This window comes from Nannobrachium achirus, assembly GCF_963921795.1.
Source record: "Nannobrachium achirus genome assembly, chromosome: 14".
NCBI classification, from domain to species: Eukaryota; Metazoa; Chordata; class Actinopteri; order Myctophiformes; family Myctophidae; genus Nannobrachium; species Nannobrachium achirus.
Window position 1 is genome coordinate 62112241 of NC_137821.1, and position 12309 is coordinate 62124549.

At 40.9% G+C, this 12309-nt stretch overlaps 1 protein-coding gene across 1 annotated transcript; it reads left to right on the forward strand.

The window, feature by feature from the left end:
- Positions 1-3539: 3539 nt before the first annotated feature.
- LOC308298197 (uncharacterized protein) lies at positions 3540-11448 on the forward strand. The gene is made up of 13 exons (XM_080741753.1): positions 3540-4274; positions 4445-4498; positions 5671-5790; positions 6054-6128; positions 6626-7251; positions 7394-7484; positions 7579-7768; positions 7914-7980; positions 8091-8145; positions 8343-8489; positions 9079-9160; positions 9351-9500; positions 10104-11448. The coding sequence occupies exons 1-13, from the start codon at positions 3906-3908 to the stop codon at positions 10361-10363; spliced, it is 2286 nt and encodes a 761-aa protein (XP_080597879.1). The 5' UTR covers positions 3540-3905; the 3' UTR covers positions 10364-11448.
- The last annotated feature ends 861 nt before the right edge of the window (positions 11449-12309 follow it).

Here is a 12309-nt window from a genome sequence, read left to right on the forward strand (position 1 = left end):
TATGAGCACAGGTGTTTCTTGCTTTGAACATGGACAATGCCAAGAATTAATTTGTATGTTATAACAAACAGCCACTCTCCCCAACAGAGAATAATATGGTGCACATTCTTATAAGACTGACAAATAAACTCTTGATTCTCCATTGCAAAATGTGAGCTCTGTACTCAGTGGGCTGTTTTCAAAGTCTGACTTTTCCTTTCTGACGAGACACAATTTCTTTTTTGTGTTTTCAGAAATACACTTCTTTCTGACCATATCAGACAGAACTTCTTCCTTCAGTGTGATCACGGCTTTGGATGGAGTAGGACAGCATTATAATGACCTCACATGAACACACTGAAACCCTAGCTAAGCCACTTCGTCTGTGCAAGATATTGACGAGGCTTGACAACGACTTTATAGTTGAGTGAGTTTACTTCTCATAGCAGCGTAGCATTCATTCACTTCATAGTACCAACATGATCTACTGAACTTTGTTTTTTTACAACAAGGGTTCATATTTTAGATTATAATTAGAGAAAAGAAAAAGTGAGTGTTAAAATTAATGTTTTAATTTGCTTTGTTCTATTGTTTTATCGTGTTTACTGTGCTAAAATGTGGGGCATGCGTACACATCGGGGCATGCGTACAAGTGGCTAAATATGTATTTGTAGACACAATAAGCCAGCAGTTTCTTTATTGCTGTCTCCCCACACAAGCATGTCATCAATGATATTTACAACTCCTTCAAGCCCCTCTATCATATGTGCAATGGCCCTCTGGAACACCTCGGGTGCTGAACAGATGCCAAACGGTAACCTCAGGAACCGGTACTGTCCGATTGGGGTATTAGGTGGAGAGCTTTGAACTCTCTTCATCTAATTTGATTTGCCAAAACCCTTTATTAGCGTCTGAGAAATACTTGGCATTTGGCATACAGGAAACTACTTCCTCAACAGTCAGTAATGGATAGTGCTCCCGTTTAGTAGTCTTTTGTGCCAATGCAAATACAGATTTGCTTAGGGATGACCACAGTAACCATACTAGTGACCCACTCTGTTGGCTCTGTCTGCCTTGTTATGACACCCATTCAGTGTATTCCTCCACCACTGTCTCTATTCACCATGCAGTGTAACTCCTCCACCACTCTGTCTCTAAACACACCAGGAATCCTCCTGGGAGCGTGCACAACAGGTGTAACAGTCCGGTCAATCTGAATATGGTGCTGACCAGGTATGGAACCCAGTCCATTGAATAACCTCCTTTCCAACTTCATGCATCCTCTTCACCAAGCCTATAGTTTCACACAAGTGGCTCCCCCCCAATGTTTTAATTTGCTTTGTTCTATTGTTTTATTGTGTTTACTGTGCTAAAATGTGGGGCATGCGTACACATGGGGGCATGCGTACAAGTGGCTAAATATGTCTTTTTAGACACAATAAGCCAGCAGTTTCTTTATTGCTATTTACAGTAACACTTCTAGCCCCCATAAGTCATATCCAACCATGAAAGGTTGCGTTGTATCTTGGGAATCGGCTTATTCTGTGTAAAATTACATATTTAGCCACTTGTACTAGTAAAAAACTAAAGTTGTCCTTTAAGTGTAGGTTGGCTACGGGTGCCCATGAGGCATGTAACACCTCATATATGACATCAATCCTGATCAATCCTGATCAATGTCATGTTCGTTAGTGGCAGGAAAGGTTTCCTCACTAGTTGGCCTTAGATGTTGGGGTTTCTCCTGTACTGTCTCCCAGGGACGTGCTGGCCATTGGAAAAAGCGGGACAACTCCCGAACGGAAAAAAAATTAACTGTTTGCACAAAAGTAAAAAATTAAACTGTTTGCACAAAACAGCAGATCTACAAGCACACAACGCCTTGCGGTGCGAGGCGTTGTGTGCTTGTAGATCGGCTGTTTTCACTAGTTTAAATCATTTTTAAATTGATAAATAAAAAAATAAAAAACGGTTTTGGACATACAAGGTTTCCACCCGAAAACGAAAAAATATAAGTCATGTAATTGGCCCACTGGCTTGTCACTTGTCATGATCTGAAATGGCAAATCATTGAGTAGCAGCAGCGCTAGCGCGCAATGAGTGCCTCTACAACTCTTTTTCCCAGGCTGTTACGGCCAGCGGCCGTATTATTATTATTATTTATGATTATTATCATTGTTGGTATTATGATTCCATTATTGTATTATTTGTGTTTGGACTTTGAGTAATGGAATTCATTTGTAGTTATGGTGGGTTGGAATATATATATATGATTTGAGGCTTGTATGAAAATGTACTTCTTTCTATTATCAAGGTGGTGAATGGAGACTGACTGTGGAGTGAATGCAGAGTGCAGAGTTGGGTGTGGTGCCATGCATGAGCTTGAGGTGGTTATTGAATGAGTGAGCAGATTGCCAGGTCCGGCCCTCAGTCCTGCCCATGCCAGTCCCATTCGCCAGTATAGTGGGAGAAATATGTGAAAAAGGTGTTCACTTCCGGCAGAAAGCGTGAAAAATTGACAGTCCCAAGCACTTTTCTCAAATTCACTTTTCTCTAATTCACTTACCATAGGGGTAGGGTTAGGAAAAAAAGACCTCCCAAAAATCTTCTTTAAGTAGCATGTGAGGGGTCTATCTAGGGGGTTTTCATGATTCTGAATCCATTCCAAGCATTTATTTTGCACAAAAACATTCCTTGGGCAAGAAATGGACCCCACAAAACTATAGTTTAGTGATGAGTCATCACTTTTCACAGTTGTGTAGGGTCCATTTCTTGCCCAAGGAATGTTTTTCGTGCAAAACAAATGCTTGCAATGGATTCAGAATCATGAAAAACCCCTAGATAGACCCTCACATGCTATTTAAAGAAGATTTTTTGGGGGGTCTTATAGTATGGTAAGTGAATTAGAGCCACCAGATCCCATGGGAAAAGTGCTTGGGACCGTCAATTTTTGAATTCGGCGCACAAAAATACCCCTAGGTGCAAATGTTCACGCTTTCTGCCGGAAGTGAACACATTAGCCTATTTTTGTTACATATTTCTTCCACTAGTACCTGTCAACGCCCAGGCTAGGATTGGCCATCCCTCTGAGGCTGTTTCTACAAAAGTGCCATTCTGAGCTAACAGCAGTGAAGGACAGACGGCTTGTTTGCAGCAGAGGCTCAATTCCTCTCTCCTTCGAACCCATTGCCTTTATTTGCTTTAGTTATTTCGTTTGCCTTCGCCTTGGTTGCTTTTTGTAAGTTAACAGTACATACTTTTGCCTACATTTGCTATCTGGTGTTCTTTAGTTAATTACAGTTGGCCTCAGTATTTGCCTTAGTTTCTCCAACCCTCCCAACCTCAGTTGTTCAGTACTATTATTGTTATTCATTCCTTATTGTTGTTCCATTTCGTGTTGTCACAATGTAGGGGTGTTTGGTCTTTTTGTTTTGGTTCCCTTATTCTTTCTGTAAGGTTCTTTAGTTAAAGGGGGGCTCCGGTCGTTTTCAAGGGCTTTTGTAACCCCATATTATCATATTCTAACATGGAAACCAAAAGGAATTTTATTTTGGTGGTATATAACCATTTTTTTGAAAACGCGAAGCTATGACCTCACTTCCTAGGGCGCGTCCTGTAATACACTACACTGCCCACGGTGCTTTGCGCGACTCGCCCAACCCCTTCCTCCCGCTCGTAACAACAGCGCGCCTTGTAGGGGCTTGTTGGTGGAAAGCATTGGTCGTGTTTGGAACGTGTCTTGGTTGTATTTGGTAGTAATAGTAGTAGTAGTAATAATAGCAGTAGCTTAGTAGTAGTAGTGGTAGTAGTAGTATTAGTAGCAGCAGCAGCAGTCGTTTTTATAGTAGTAGTAGTTGTAGTAGTTGTTTTGCAGTAGTTGTAGTAGTTGTTTTGTGTGTGTCCGTGGGACCGTGTCTGTCTGTAAAAAGATGCCGTCGTTTTGTGTTGTGCCTGGATGTTACGAGGCCAGAAAGAGGAAGAAAGGACCCGTGTCTTTTCACACATTTCCAAAAGGAGACCGACGACGGGAGCTTTGTAAGCAGTGGCTGAGAGCAATCAAACACCCGCGTTACAATGAACATACAGACCCAATGATACTCGGAGCTCTGCGAGTGTGTAGTGAACATTTTACGGAGGAGGACTTCGAGAGGAATCTGATGGGAGAACTGATGGACAAGGGCAAGCCAAGGAAAGCAAAAGCTATACTGAAGGAGAGCGCTGTTCCATCAGTGTTCCTGGAGACGTCCACCACGTCTATTGCTGTTCCACCCCTGCCGGCCAAAAGAAGAACACCAGAGGTATGTTTGGAGTTTGAAAATAGCCGATCTACAAGCTCACAATGCGTTGCAGCGCGACGCGTTGTGAGCTTGTAGATCGTAATGCTGTAAGCAATTTGTGAAATGTGTAATAGATTAGAAGTAAACGCAAGTCACTTGATAGCTATATTTATGTTGTCACTTTTCTTTAGAACCTGTCACCTGTAGAAGTGGAGGCTTCAAATGAAGTTGCAGTTTTGCAAGAGGTAGGCAACTTTTATTTGGAAGAAGTCAATATAACGTTAGCCTTGTTGTTTTGAGACACGTTTAGTGCTAGGATGTAGGTTTCTTGATCCCGAGGGCAATGTGGGGGGCAGACCTCCATTCAGAAACACCCCCACGTAGAAACATCCCCACTGATCGTTTAGGTTGGGTTTAGTGTGACACCTCCATTTAGAATAATGGAAGTCAATCTTATGAATGTATGTGTTGTCGTTGTGCTGGGCTGGGCTCTATTGTCATTGCTAGCGATGCTAATCTTTATCCTGTCATAATTTGCCTTGTGGTGCATAATCAGTGTAGTGTATTGTGTTGGCGAATGATTAGGCCATGACACCGTTTGTCAGAGAACTTCACTTATCAACCAACTTTGAGTAGCACAACATTAGAATCACATGCCAACATAAGACCCTGAGTGAAATCACAACACAGGCAAGGCATCACATACGCAGCACAATCGAACAGAGAATCAGTGTTGTGAATTATTTCATGATAATGATAAACATGAATAGTAATCCCAGCTGTTAAAAATATAACTACTATTTACAATTTAAAAACATTTCGGAAACACATTATTTACTGCATGCTTGTTTATGGTTGCAGATTATTTTAGTATAATTTGGAACAAGCTTAGACACTTTATTTTGAAGAACCTAACGGGAAGTTGCTTTTCTGTCTGACTGTGAGTGATGTCACAACCTAGAAAGACGTCAAAATAGTCTGCCTGCTTCTGTGTTGCGATTGGGTTACTAGCTACAGAAAAGAGACCCACCACGTTAATGCTGTGAACCTTCAAGCCATATTCTGTACACTTTTCCTTTGTTGGTATTTTTCTCAACTTGCAAGAAGTTTCATGTACACTTTGTAAAAAGTTTCTTTGGTCTCATCATTTATCATTATTTTCAAATATCTCTACAATCACAGAGCAGAGCAGAACAGAACAGAACATAGTATCAGTGATACAACACAGTGCTTCTAACACTGTCATGTAAATGCATGTACAACACATACTTTATTTGAGAGACACTGGTGAAATAAGTCATCACAGTGGAATATTTTATGTGGATTGATTGATTCTTATACATTCTGTCTTGGATTATCTTGTAGCTGGTAAAATAATAGTGATTAAACTCTCCCTCATTTCTGCTGTTATCCTCAGGGGTCAATGGAGAGGGGAGGTTCAAACCCTACTTTAGGACCAACAGCATCACCATCAGCCATGGCCAAAATAGGACCAACAGCATCACCATCAGCCATGGCCAAAAGAAGAAGAAAGGAGGTATGATTAGGGTTCAAATGCCATACTTGGCAACACGTGCACCTACATATAGACAGGCTTCACATAAAGATGTCCTCTTTCAAGAGGTAAGAACGTTTTGTTGAGACCCACTGCCCTAAGGAGTAGAAGGAACATGTAAACAGACACTGACAAGTGGTGATTGCATTACAGAGATGTTATTGTGGTCTTTGTAAATGTTGTAAATGAATTGGCCTACTGAGAGTCTATGATGCTTACAATGAGACCTTTTTGTTGTTGTTTAGTTTGTAGCTGGATCACCCGCCACATCTACGCCACACACTGCAAGCCCACATGGGCTACATCGTCTGCGTCAATCAGTAAGTATTCACCATGGTTACTAATGAAAAATCTTGAAAGTGTGAGAAGTACTGATTTGTGGAATACTATGCAGCACTGAATGCTGCGCTGCGTGCTTGTATATGGTCTTTGAATATTTTGACCCAATTCTATGAATGTCTTCTAAATCAGTGGTTCTCAAACTTTTTTATGTCAAGGACCCTCCAAATTACTATTGTATGTTGTATTTGGCCGTTGATCCCCATCTCAAAATATGTTGTTCCAGGGACCCCCAGAAGCAGAGATTTGAGTTACAGAAGTTTGCTTTGAAAAATATATATACAAAGATTTACAAATATTTTCACAACAACAAATAGCAGATCTACAAGTGGTCAGCAGTGCTGTGAGCTTGTATATTTGCTATTTTTCAATAGCTAAAGTATAAAATAATTCCAGGTCTTAATGACAGACATTATCAACTGCCAATGTTGGTGTGGTCAGCGTGTTAGTTTATTTCTCCATTTTCATTTAAAATTAGGCTCTCATGGACACAAGTAGCAGCAGTTGGGAAGTATTTGACCCCAAGGATTCAGACTATTGTCCCGAGGATGATTCATCCACCACCACCACCCCAGCTTCATCTCAGGAGAAGCGTGTGAAGAAGAAGGAGGATGATGATGATGATGATGAGGAGGATCCAGATCGTCATCGTTGGAAGGAGCCTAAGGTCATCGTTTATGAGTCCAGTATCCTAGAACTCTTCAGGAAGTGTCAGTGCTGTGGAAAGCCCATAAACGAAACAAACGTGTTCTATGTCGGGGCACAGATGAAGGTTAGGTGGGACTGCCTTGAAGGACACTCTGGTACCTGGTCTTCATCTCCTGAAGTCAGAGGGATGCCTGAGGTGAACCTGCTTAGTGCTGCCTCTGTGCTGTTCACGGGGAGCACCATCACAGAGTTGGAGGATTGGTCCGCATTAATGAACTTGAGGATGATCAAACACACCACCTTCTATGACATGCAGAAGTCATATCTAGGTCCTGTCATTGAGAGCACGTACGCAAGACAGAGGGATTCCATCCTGGCCAGACTCTGCATTGAAGAGGTGGAAAAGAAGGAGAGGGGAGAACCGTATACGCCAGTCCACCTGTCTGGGGATGGAAGGTGTGTATGAAGAATGTAAAGGAAACAGCAGAAGTAGTAGTAGTAGTGTATATACATTGAAATCAGTATTGATCATTAGTTTGGGATTTATTGCATTGATTGAAATGCTTATTTTAATATGTATATATTTGTTTTTACTCAGATGTGACTCACCAGGGTTTTCAGCAAAATACTGCCATTACACCATGATGCTGGATGCCACTGGAGAGATTTTGCAGACTAACCTAGTGCAGGTAATTTGAGTTGTGTTATTGCATAACATTGTGGCATAACGGCTGGTTACTCTATGTATCTTTTACTACCCTCCATCCCTCTAACTTCTTGTAGGTCACAGAAGCATCAAGTTCATCTGCCATGGAAGTAGAAGGCTTCACACGGGCCCTCGACACGCTGCTTGATGTGGGACTACAGGTGGAGGTGGTAGCAACGGACCGCTCACGATCAGTGAGAAAGAAGATGAGGTCTGAAATCTATCCTGAAATCGACCATCAATTTGACATTTGGCACACGGTCAAAGGCAAGTGCAAGATACTGGATAATGGATTGTGTTCCATAATCTCTGATTTTACATTTTCTATGTTGTCTGCAATGTATTTTTTTTTTTTACCGGAGGTGACACCCAAATAGTTCAGATTGTTTTAATATTTAAATTATTATTTCAGGTTTCCATAGCAAGCTGATGGCTATAGCCAAGAAGAAGGGTCGGGGAGATCTAGCGGACTGGTCAATGTAAGTGCAGATGTTTATGTTCAAGACACCTACAGCCACACAAATACTCATGTTGAGTAAGTTGAGCGTTACACAGGAGTGTAACCTATGTATTGTATTTCACCAATTAGGTCTCTGAGGAATCATTTGTGGTTCTGTTCTGCTTCCTGCGGAGGCAACACAGAGGTATGTGATCATCATATTTTACATTACTGTCTGCCCTCCTTGTTATGTCTGGCCTATTCATCTAACTGTAAAACCTTTGCTTTGGCCTGTTTAACAAGAGAGAATTAGTTTTCCTTATCTTTGTTGCCTTATTGTTTACCATAGCTTTCTTATTTGTCACAGAGGCCCATAATTGCATATCAATGTATTTATTTCAGGAGCTGAAGCGTCGTTGGCTGTCCATACTGTACCATGTCCGAGACATCCATAGCTGGACTGAGGGAGGGCGGAGGTACAGGTGTTTTCATCCCCCCCTGGACCAAGAGACGAGGAAGAAGAAGAAGTGGCTTTCCAGGGATTCACAGGTACTGTATTATTTAGATAGAATCTAGTCTTTGTATGTTACTGTTAGGGCTATAAAGAAACTACACACAGTCTCGATTATTACATCAATGTGATCTCATTTTAAAATATTGAACATGTACTACTCTAAGCAGTAAGCACTCTTGTAACTATAGTGTTACGTTGCCTTCACTGCAGTGCTATATACACGACCGGAGGGCGTTATGAGCTTGTTATTGAAATAAGTTCCCCATCATCATTTACACCTTGCTAAATTCCCTCCATTGGCTCCCAGTTACTGATAGTACAAAACACTGATGTTGCCCTACAACAAAGCAACGAAATGTATGGCAAAATCTTCCCAGCCTGATCCAACCCTACAATAATTTACAGTAGATCAGCTAACAAAAGGTTTTATAGATTAATGGAATAGGAATTTATAGAATAATGTTTTGATAATATACTGTTTAGACTGACAGTAGGTTCCTGTTTTTTTCTTGATGTATTATTAGATCTATGCATTTGATGTATTATCTTGTGGTTACCTTGCCTACCTACTGTAAATCACTCTGGATAAAGAGCGTCTACTAAATGCCTACATTGGGACTGCAGGTATACCAGGATTTGGAGAAGCTGGTCTGTGGCAAGCTGCTGTTGGGAGACCTGGAATATTTGGGCCTCTTCAAACACACAGGTAAACTGACATTGTCATCACATGTTTATGGTCCTGCTGGTGGAAAGCCAAAACATGTAGATGTGATGTGAAATTTTCCCGATTTCCATATTTACCTGCATTATTTGAAAAAAAAAAAAAAAAAAAAAAAATCTAAAAAAAAATTTTTTTTTTTTTTTGATGTGCACATTTTGTTATTATGTTCCTATAGGTGGCCTAGAAGTATTCCATTCTGCTCTCCTGAAATATTTGCCAAAAAGGTTAGCCTTTTCCTACACTGGCATGAAAGAGAGGGGAATGCTCGCTGTTCTGGACCACAATGAAAACATTGTGAAGCGGAAACAAGCCACAAGTGCCACAGGTTATTCATATTTGTCCATAGTGTGAACCTACTTTCCTTCTGTAAAGATCAATTTCTGCCTGTCCTCTGTATATACATTACAGCACTAGCTGTATTTCTAAATGTGAAAGTGCCTAGGGCAGGGGTCTTCAACATTTTCAGGCCAAGGACCCCTTAGTTGAGAGAGAGAGATGAATCAGGGACCCCCACAACCTGTTCATAGATTCCATATAGTTTCATCGTTTGACAGCACAATCATCAGTGTATTTTGGATTCATTTCAATTTGTGTTTTCAGATATTTAACCACTTGACCCGGGTTGACCTTTTCACTGTGCTCTTTTTCCCCTCTACACCAAAGCTCTTTGAAAAAAATAGACGATCTACAAGCTCACAACGCCTTGCAGCGCGAGGTGCTGTGAGCTTGTAGATCTGCTATTTTTGGCTAAAGTTCTCAGAATATGGACACATAGGGAGAAAGGAGAAAAAAACATTCTATCTATATTCTAAGATTTGGAGGACCCCCTAGGGGTCCCGGAACCCCTGTTGAAGACCCCTGGCCTAGGGTTAGGATCAGAACAAATATATGACTTGCTCAATGACAAGAAAAAATAAATACATTTCAGGTGAACTCTGCACCAAACAGGAGAACTGCAAGCGGACAGGGAGGTGGGCTGTGAAGAAGCAGTACGTGCCCCACACACAACTCTTCCGAGAGACACTGGTCCGTCTCGCCATCAAGCGGAGAAAGGATGTGACAGTGCCCTACCAAGTGCCAACTTCTTCTCTCGATCGGCCATCTCTACCACCCAACATTGCCAAAACGCCCAAGCCCCCAAAGAAGCAGGCAGTTCTTGACCACCAGTCCAGATTTCACCAGGACTAGTCTCCAGGTTTTCAAGACACTGTGTGTCAAATGTATGACACTGATTTACTATGACACTGCGGCACCACCAGGACAGTGGTTCTCAAACATTCAGGGGTTGATACTAAGGTCTCAGAGGCAAGTACAGGTCATGTTCTACTTGCCCAAAAAGTAAATCATCCGTTATAAGATGACTTATTTCTTTACTTTCTGGGTCTGTGCGATACAATGTTGTACCTCAATACATCCAAATTAAAATACCAAATACCTACATAGCTATGATTGAATATGTCTATGGTTACTCACTTGTTATTTTATATTTTTAAGTGCACAAAAATGATAGGTTAACAGTGCTCTTATTTTACATTCCACAGACCAGAGGACAGTGTGTTGGCCACGTTCAGGTGATTAGACAGATAGCTTGTGTTGTGTTTATAGACGGTTGCGTCTCATCAAATGAGTGGTTGGGCAACCTGAAAGTGAACTTCACCTGCCCAAACCTTATTTACCTGCCAAGGGCAGGTGGGCAAGCATTAGACAAGGACTGGCCATAGCTCTGAAAGTGTACAAATGGAACCATATGGCTCTTTGTGTAGTATAAATGATGCCATAGGAAATGTTCTTAGCCTCCTGTGAAAACCCCTTTAGAGGCAGGAGGGGTTCACGTTTCTCAGGCCAAGCACCCTTTAGCTGAGAGAGAGAGAGATGAAGCAGCACTACACATATATTGTAGTCTATAAAATTGTGTAGCAGGTGAAACTTTTTCCACACTTTTCCTTGCTAGCGTCATGGACATTGTTTGACTGCACTATCATCAGTATTGTGTAAATCAATGTGTTATTGTTCTATTCTTTCTTTGTTGGATTCATGGATTGGATTAATGTGTATATTCAGACATTTAACCACTCAAACCCTCAATACTTCAGGGTTCCCACGGTCATGAAATTCCTGGAAATATTTTGAAATTAGAAACATATTTTTCCAGTACTGGAAAAGTTTTGGAATTTATCAAGGGTCCTGGAAGGTCTTGGAAAAAATAGCTATGCATTGTCTTTGGTTATTGATTTTGGTAATACCTCTGAAATGACAAATTAAACATTGGCCAAATTGTCAAATATTAGAGTCAGAAATTGTGAAAATAGCCGATCTACATGCTCACAACACCTCGCGTTGCGAGGCGGCGTGAGCATGTAGATCTGCTATTTTCACAATAGAAACATGTTCTACAAAATTCCTCAACTCTTTGTGCTCGTCAGGGTGCCAGGTCCCCAGTTAAAATATGATTATTTCAGGGGTCACAGCCTAAAAAGGTTGAGAACCACTGGCATACACTACCTGTCTTTTGGCATTGTGCATAGGAGTAAGCGACTTGTTATTGAGCTGAATTATTGTTATATAGTCCTGGAAATTAGGTTAAATATTCTGGAAATGTTTTGGAAATTAATTGGTAAAAATGTGTGGGAACCCTGATACTTACTAGTAAACTTTACCTTTGCCTCTCTATTTGGTTTGTTCCTTTTTCCCTCTGCGCCCTCGAAAATAGGAAATCTTTGCCAGGTCCAGGCTGTGTGGAACTTCTTTCTTTGATCTAACATTGATATCATCTTTGTGTACATTGATTTAATCCCTGCAATGTCACGAAATGTCATTGTGTATTTTATATTGCATTCAGGTATTTTAAAACCTGAATCAGTCACTGAGAAGTTCTTACTGTAGGCCATTGCTTCAGTACCCCCTTTTCTTAGATTACAAAACTATATCTAGCATATTGTTGCTGTCAGGCAGAAACCTAATATTTTACCTTTTTGGTCATTAATGCCCTATGTTATACTACAGTGTCATACAAAAAGTAGCAGATCTACAAGCTCAAAATATATTGCGTTTTTAGCTTGTAGATCTGCTACTTTTGAATCCTGAAAAGTAACCATTTCGGACATGAGGTGTCCACCTGATGCTATGAATTAACG

Bases quoted from the DNA above. Each gene is read 5' to 3' on its own strand.
- LOC308298197 (XM_080741753.1), top strand. From the start codon at position 3,906: ATGCCGTCGTTTTGTGTTGTGCCTGGATGTTACGAGGCCAGAAAGAGG. The intron at 6,129-6,625 runs GTAAGTATTCAC...ATTTAAAATTAG, and splicing joins TACATCGTCTGCGTCAATCA to GCTCTCATGGACACAAGTAG. The intron at 8,146-8,342 runs GTATGTGATCAT...TATTTATTTCAG, and splicing joins CCTGCGGAGGCAACACAGAG to GAGCTGAAGCGTCGTTGGCT.